The sequence below is a fragment of the Triticum dicoccoides genome, chromosome 5A, assembly GCF_002162155.2.
Source record: "Triticum dicoccoides isolate Atlit2015 ecotype Zavitan chromosome 5A, WEW_v2.0, whole genome shotgun sequence".
NCBI classification, from domain to species: domain Eukaryota; kingdom Viridiplantae; phylum Streptophyta; class Magnoliopsida; order Poales; family Poaceae; genus Triticum; species Triticum dicoccoides.
Genome location: NC_041388.1, coordinates 572,033,170 through 572,041,608, shown reverse-complemented (window position 1 = coordinate 572,041,608; position 8,439 = coordinate 572,033,170). Strand labels below are relative to the sequence as shown.

The 8,439-nt window shown below is 43.9% G+C and overlaps 1 protein-coding gene across 1 annotated transcript; it reads left to right on the top strand.

The window, feature by feature from the left end:
- Positions 1–297: 297 nt before the first annotated feature.
- LOC119297937 (G-type lectin S-receptor-like serine/threonine-protein kinase At2g19130) lies at positions 298–2,905 on the top strand. The gene has a single exon (XM_037575518.1). It carries the CDS (start codon positions 298–300, stop codon positions 2,839–2,841), a length of 2,544 nt encoding a protein of 847 aa, XP_037431415.1. The 3' UTR covers positions 2,842–2,905.
- Positions 2,906–8,439: the final 5,534 nt, after the last annotated feature.

The window sequence follows — 8,439 nt, the reverse complement described above, 5'->3', positions numbered from 1 at the left end:
GGCAATGCATGTGCAGCGCCTGCTAATTTCCAGGAAGCTGTGATTCATTGCTTGGGGAATCTTCATTGAAATTCCTCCTCACAGTCCTACACACTGTAGTATTTACGGTGATTAATGGTGCCTTGTATCAATTGAAATACTGTCCCAGTGTGAACATGATTGACCCTAAGTCTTCCCCTTCAGCCAGTCTTTGTAGCGCTAGCTTCGGTCTTCCTGCGTCTTCAGAAGACATACTACTTCCACTCTATATATGCATCCCCTCCTCTCCTCTTCAAATCATCCACGCACTTCTCCTCAATGACTCCCCTCCACATACTGCCCGGGCTTCTCCTCCTTCTCACCCCTCGGTGCTCCTCTGCAGCTGCAAATGGAGACAAGCTGACGGCAGGCCAAGCGCTCGCTGTTGGCAGCAAGCTCGTCTCCAGAAACGGCAAGTTCACGCTTGGCTTCTTCCAGCCAGCAGCTGCGGCGGGTAGCATCAGTAAGTCGTCTCACAATGTCACCTCCCCAAGCTCAGGCTGGTATCTGGGCATATGGTTCAATAAGATCCCGGTTTTCACTACTGTGTGGGTCGCTAATAGGGAGGAGCCCATCGTCCACCACAACTTCAACCTAACACAGCTCAAGATAGCAAGCGATGGCAATCTTGTCATCGTAGTAAACCATGCCGGCAACACGGAGTCTGTAGTTTGGTCCACTCACATCGCCAATAATATGACACAAACCAGCAAAAAAAACACCCTCACCACTAGTGTTGCCCTTCTCTTGAACAATGGAAACCTTGCCCTCACATCTGAACAGAAGGTGTTGTGGCAGAGCTTCGACTACCCAACAGATGTCGTGCTTCCTGGCTCTAAGTTTGGCCGTAACAAGATCACTAGTTTTAGCAGCCAACTCATCTCAAAGAAGAGCCTCATTGATCCTGGTTTAGGGTCATACAGTCTTGACCTAGAAGATATCAAGGGGTTCGTCCTCAAGCGCCGCAAGAATCCATCAATAGTGTATTGGCTTTATGAATCCTCCACAACATCAGCAATGAATCTTTTGCCACTAGCCCAGGCACTGCTAGATTTGAATCCTCAGACCAAAGGTTTACTTAACATAACATATGTTGATAACAACCAAGAGGAGTACTATATGGGCACTTTACGAGATGAATCCTCGGCTTCCATATTTGGCTTACTAGACATCTCTGGTCAGATAAAGATGAATCTTTGGTCACAAGCCAGCCAGTCTTGGCAGACAATATATGCCCAACCAGACGATCCATGTGATCCGCCTGCAACCTGTGGACCGTTCACAATCTGTAGCGGCAAGCCACATCCATCATGTGATTGTATGGAGAACTTCTCTCAGAAGTCCCCGCATGATTGGGAGTTTGATGATCGAACAGAAGGATGCATTAGAAATACACCGTTACATTGCACTCATGAGATAAACATGACAAGTTCAACAGACATATTCCACCCCACTGCTCAAGTTCAATATCCGTACAACTCGCAAAACATAGTCAGTGCTACCACTCAAAGAAAATGCGAAGAAGTTTGTCTCAGTTCCTGCTCCTGCACTGCTTATTCCTATAACGATAGAAGATGTTCTGTCTGGAATGGAGAATTACTTAATGTAATTCTGGCAAAAGGCATTGATAACACCGGAGATCATGTTCTCTACCTTCGCCTTGCCGCCAAAGATTTGCTGCCAAGTCTGAGAAAAAACAAAAGAAAACCAAATGTTGGAGTTGTTATTGCATCCAGTATTATTGGTTTTGGATTACTAATGTTCATGCTATTGTTACTGATTTGGAGGAACAAATTCAAGCGCTGTAGTCTTCTATCAATAAGCTATGACAATCAAGGTAGTTCTGGTGGGATTATAGCCTTTAGATACACGGATTTAGTTCGTGCTACTAAGAACTTTTCAGAAAAGCTGGGTGGAGGTGGTTTTGGTTCTGTATACAGGGGATTATTAAGTGACTCAGAGACTAGTGTAGCAGTTAAAAGGCTTGATGTTGCCCATCAAGCAGGAGAGAAGCAATTCAGGGCTGAGGTGAGCTCAATTGGATTGATCCAACACATTAACCTAGTCAAACTTATTGGTTTCTGTTGTGAAGGTGATCATAGGTTACTTGTGTATGAACACATAGTAAATGGGTCTCTTGATAGTCATCTATTTAAGGTGAGCAATAATGGTGATGCCACTACCCTAAATTGGAATAACAGATACCAAATAACCCTAGGAGTTGCTAGAGGATTGTACTACTTGCATCAAAGTTGCCGTGAGTGCATTATACACTGTGATATTAAGCCAGAGAACATATTGGTAGATGGGTCATTTCTTCCTAAAGTTGCAGACTTTGGGCTGGCAGCGTGTGTGGGAAGGGACTTTAGCCGAATCCTGACAAGTTTTAGAGGAACCATCGGTTATCTTGCCCCGGAGTGGCTTAGCGGAGTTGCAATCACGCCAAAAGTCGATGTTTACGCCTTTGGCATGGTGTTGTTGGAAATCATATCAGGAAGGAGGAATTCAGCACATGAAACGTCATACAACACCAGCAACAATAGCAGTAACCAGCATGTTGAATATTTCCCCGTGCAAGCCATCAGCAAGCTTCATAGCGGTGATGTGAAGAGTTTGGTGGATCCACGGCTAAATGGTGAATTCAGTTTGGAAGAAGTTGAAAGGGTTTGCAAAGTTGCTTGTTGGTGCATCCAAGATAATGAGTTTGATCGTCCGACGATGGGTGAAGTTGTCCGGGTTCTAGAGGGTCTACACGAGATTGATGTGCCCTCGATGCCAAGACTACTTGCAGCTATTACAAAACAATCTGGTGTTGCAATGTAATAATAAGTTGTTGCTAATATTATTAGTCTTTGTTGATTTCAGAAATTTCTTGAAGTTCTAATGTGAAGAATAAGAAATAAAGGAAAGCAAGTTTGTAGTTGATAATTAGTCGCCTTGTTACCAATCATTGCAGCAAAATATGGCAAAGAATAGAAATTTTGTATGTGTATGTGTGTGATTATTTTCAGTCTGGAATGGGAACTTCCGAATTTCTAGTTACATATTCCAGGAATAGCTATTAGCACGCAGAAGCAAGATGATGCATGGATTAAATATTTGGAAACTGGGGTCCGTGGGTAGCCATATATTTGTTCAAGAAAATACATAGGCTCTATAATTACCTGGTCTTCTCAGTAAATTGGATAAGCCAATCATGTCATCTTGGTTTTGCATGTTGTGCTTGTCATTTGTGGGGTGCCAGTCTCTAACTCTAAACTCCAATCTAAAGCAGATCTTTGTCAGTGTACAAAACTACCTCTAACACACTACTTCCTCCGTTCCTAAATATTTGTCTTTCTAGAGATTTCAATAAGTGACTACATACGGAACAAAATAAATGAATCTACTCTAAAATATGTCTATATACATCCGTATGTGATAGTTTATTTAAAATCTCTAAAAAGACAAATATTTAGAAACGGAGGGAGTACTTTTTTTGAGTTGTTTGTTGTTTTTGAGATAGCTACCCACTTATTTCAAGTGGACCCTCGGACACACTACTTGACGATGCCTTGACAGCCAGCAGAATTGCGGGGCGTCCGAGCTCACACAAAATGTAAACAGCGGCGACGAAGGCAAACATGATCACATGAGGCAGCGGGCGAGAATTGCAAGGGCTCGGGCAGCCCCATTTTTCTCACGGGCAAGAGAATGAGAATTGTCGGCCGGGGCCTGATTATCTTTGCTTAACCTCGAAAAAGAAAATTATTTGTCTTTCCTTTTGCTTGACTTCAACCCCATTTACAGCCGCGGCACAGCCAGAGTACTATTGCAGTTTATCAGAATCGATTGGTACGTAGTTGCAATCAATCAGAAAAAGTATGCATGAATACGACGGGTCTGTAGTTTTCTCGCCGACGGCGACGCGGCCGGAAATATAATGGCTTGTAGGTATACGGATCGGTCGATGTGCACGCCATTGTGATGCTGCCTGCTCTTGGCCTATTGTTACATCTTGCTATAGAATCTTTTTTCTTTTTGAGAGCAAGCATAAAGCTTAACTTGCTATAGAATCTTAATTAGGAGTCCCGTGACAAGGCGCATGCATTGACCTGACTCCACAAGTGACGCCTAGTGTTGCCACAACGGTCACTTTTGCGCGGGACATGCATTTTTACCTTTAAAAATAGGCTTTCGTTTCACTTTATGTATATGAAAAAGAAACCGTCAACTTTTTTCTTTTGGCAAGAAAGCAACCATCAACTTGAAGCAAGCAGTTCAAGCGCGTATGCGTATGCAACAAGAATAAATTAGAGACAAAACACCGTGTGGCAAACAAAATACTCTTTCTATACTAAAATATAAAACGTTTTTGCAGTTCAATTCAGAAACATGTCTTATATTTTGGGTTCGAGATAGTAGTTACTCCCTCCGTAAACTAATATAAGAGTATTTAGATCACTATTTTAATAATCTAAACGCTCTTATATTAGTTTACAGAGGGAGTACTAAGATGCACATGTGGGATGGGACAGTCACTTTTGTGGGAAAGGAGCAGAATATAGTTAGCGTGTACTAGGTGATTCATAAACATCGTTGTAATTTTTATTACCTCTGTTGTTTTTTGTACTGCCAAGATTGAAGATAAATAGATTGAAAGTTTCTTGCAAAAATAAATAAATATATAATTTTATTATTTTTCTCTTGTCACCCAATTCCGCTTCTGTCACACACCAATCAACACCTATAACGATCATCTATCATAAATTTCCACTACTAGTCAAGGGATCAATCATCACACAAGTGGCAAAACGAAGACTATTCAAAGACATGTGCTATATTTGTTTGGTAGCATGGACTACTTCTCATACCCATACCGACGACTATGCACATATCAATCGATGTGACCTGTGACCGCATGCAAGTGGTTGCTTGCTCTTGTTTTTTTTTTTGAGGGAGTGCCTTCATAGAAAATACTAAGGCACTAGAGTATGGGCAGTTGAAACACTGGGTTAATGCCTTCATATGAATTTGTTCAGATAGCTTGCCTGAATACATTCAACTGCTGTATTCTTTCCTGTATCTTGTTACTTGTTGTTTTTCTTTCTTTTCTAAGGTTAGTTTTGTGTAGTCTTTTGTTTTCTATATTCTTTATTTAATTTGTTAAGACTCTCTTTGTACCTTAAAAAATCAATAAAATTACGCAGCAGAGTCCTGTTGTTTTTCTAAAAAAGATAGAAAATATCAAGGAAAAATCTTGTGCCCAGCCGGCTGATTTCTAGCAAAATTAGCCGGCTCGCTCATGTGCCATGCGATATGTGGCCTCGCATGTAGATCTCTACCTGGTACCCTCTAACCGTTTCTTTTTTCTTCTCAATTAATGTCATCAAGATTCGCGCTCGAAACAGATCTTCTTTCAAGTTCCATCCCTCTCGCCTCTTCCTCTCTCCTCTCAGTTCTCATGGAATGATGCTTGCAACGGAACATGTAGGTGATGGCAGCTAGGGAGGTCAAGTGTGGTCCAAATCTAGGCCAGTCAGCTCCTTTGCGAGGGGGCAATTCTCGAATAAATATGCTCCCCGATGTGTCATTGGCCAGATCCAAAGCAGCTGCTACGAGGTGTCGATGCCGCAGGTCAGGCCGCAAGGTGCTGGGAAAACCCATGACTGCTGCTCCAAGGCATTGTTGTTCCATGTTGCCCACTAGTGCTTCAGGCGGGCGCCGCTGGTTGTTGGGTGTCGTGCGAGAGATATCCATGCCCTGCTGCTGCAGGAATGAGCACTAATGATTGTGTTGGTGCTGACATGCTTTGGCAACATCGATGTTGTTGCAAACGACAGTAGGAGGAACGACGGTGCTGCTGCTGTTGAGATGAGTTTCTGCAAACATCGTCGGTTTCCCGCAACATCACCACTGCTACAAAGAATCTTGCTTGTGCTTGTTTGCAACATCATCAACATTGTAGTGTGCTTGTCAGTATTTTCGCAGCATCATCGATGCTACAGGGAAGCTTGTCGGTGCTCGCTTGCAACATCATCGGCGCTGCAGAGTGCTCTCTAGTGCACGATTGGGTGGTGGTAGGGTTGCACCATCACTTGTGTTGCACAGGTCGTCGAGGATTGCAACATCGCCTATGTTACGGTGGCAACACGAATCATGTTGCGGACGTTTTGGTATAGCTAGGGGTGGCTAGCGGATCGGATTTCTCTCGCTCATGAAATGTAATGGCTTGGCAATCGACCGATTTTGTTCTCATGTTACCTGATAGATTAGACGCATAGTGCACGTCAAATATAAATTAGGAAATCCAGATCTATCTATCTAGGGATAAGGCGTATGTGTCGAGTTGTCTATCCAGATCCCATGTTCTCTACCATTTCGGGCCTTTATTATTGACATCCCAATCAAGGGTAGAGGACACTTCCATTGGTTAGCATAGAATAGTCAAAACATTTTTTCTTTTTGGTGGGGGACTAATCGCAACTTGCAACCAAGTAGGGTATCTCCAAGGGAGACCCGTAAAACACCGGTATATGTTCGACCGGACACATTTCTTCACTTTTGCAATCCAATGAGGACTTGTATCAGTTCGCGAAGCTGTCCATACATCTAAATTCTGGTAACCACGGCCAATCATATAATTGTATTTCGGCCAGTTTTCCTCTCGTCCCTGGCGGCTGCAACCCTAGCCGCCGCCAGGGCCAATCTCCTAACGCCGTTCTCCGGCGGCTCCCCTCCGCCGGCGACCTCGGTCGTCGGTGGTGAGGGGGGCCGCCGGATCCACGCGTGTGGATCGATTTTTCTCCTTTATAGTTTAGGTTTTTAGGTTGTTCATCGTCTTTGTTTCGGTGATGGCGATGGTGGCGCTGAATAATGAATCTTCGGATCCTTCCCTGACGAGGTCATCGGTCCTATGGTTGGGGATGGATTTGGAAACCAGTCTGTTCAAGCAAGGATGGTGTGGCGGCGGCGGCATCCTTGTGGTGGACCTGTGTCCTCGGGCTCCGCCGTTGCGACGACGTTTGCTCCAGCGTCGACGCGGAGCTTGGGAGGTAGTCCAGGAGCGGATGCAGATTGTGGTCTGCATCGACGACATCTGAAAGACGGAATATCTACTGGGTTCGTGGTTTGTGGATGGAAGGTATGGTTTCCTCCTTCGGCGCCTTAGTCGTGGTGGAGTGCCAGATCTGGAGTTCGATGGCGTGTCCGGGGTGTTGCCCCGGTCTGATTCGTTCAACGGCAAGGGCTTCACTTTTGGTGAGCCACTTTGGAGGTCTGCAAAGCTGCATATCAGCGATGGAGCCGCGTCGAGCTCGGGTGAGGTGGTGATTCGTCATTCTTTTTTTTCGGTGGCTGCTGTGGTGGTGCCGGAAGCAGTTGACGAGCGTTGGTGTCAAGCTCAGAGATGTTCTACTATCTTTTCAGTATTGTCATGTCGGTCTTTACGTGATTTGTACTTTGTTCTTTATGATATGAAGGAGACACGTATTACCATGCAAAAAAACATCTAAATTCTGGTATTTTAGAGACAAACATGGGGAGTTTTGTCAGAGTGACATGCACTTAACCAATCACATGCATGGTCCCCCTCTTATCTCTCTCCTCCCAACCGTACGTGCATGCTCCCCATCTTCTCTCTCTTCTCCCAACTGGACACTAAATAACAAATATCCCACCACACGCATGGTCCCCACCTACCTTTTCTCCTTCCATCCGAATACTTTGTAATTAGCGATGGATGGCTCCCTCCCGTATTATGCCCCGCGGGTTGGCGTTGGAGATGCCCTTAGTTGGCTGCATTCATGCCGGTGTTGATTGACATGTTCAACAACCCTTTAGGGGCACCTCCAATAATTGTAAGATAGGTGTTGATAGAATTTGCTATTTTTTTTATGATGTGCCATAGAATGAACTAGGAGAGAGAAGACGTACATAAGCCAACACAAGCTTCAAGGTGATGAGAGAATCCCCAACCTTGTCATTCGTATTCATGCAGCACATTCATCCTAATTACTAAACAAGTTCGAGATGCCCCTCGGTTGACGCCGTACTCCCCTCATCCGGGTTTATTTAGTCTCCCTCATATTTTGGGCCAGGGTTTGCAAAATATGATTTATATAAGTAACAAAAATAATACCACTAGAAACTTCTTTCAAATATGAATTCAACAATATAACTTTTAGGACATATACTTTATATTTGTCTAATCAAATCAATGATCAAAGTTTGACCCAAAATACGAGGGGACTAGTAAACCGAAATGGAGAAAAAAACCACATTGAGCATGGCATTTTGTTTGGTCATAATAATATGTTACTAATGACCATTGCCTCAAAAGGAGTTCCTCATGGAGGGATCCCATTGCGGTAATTAACGGACCTCGGGTCCTATTTCTACTTGTCCATGGTTTCCTTTGGTTTAGATATGCATATCCATTGG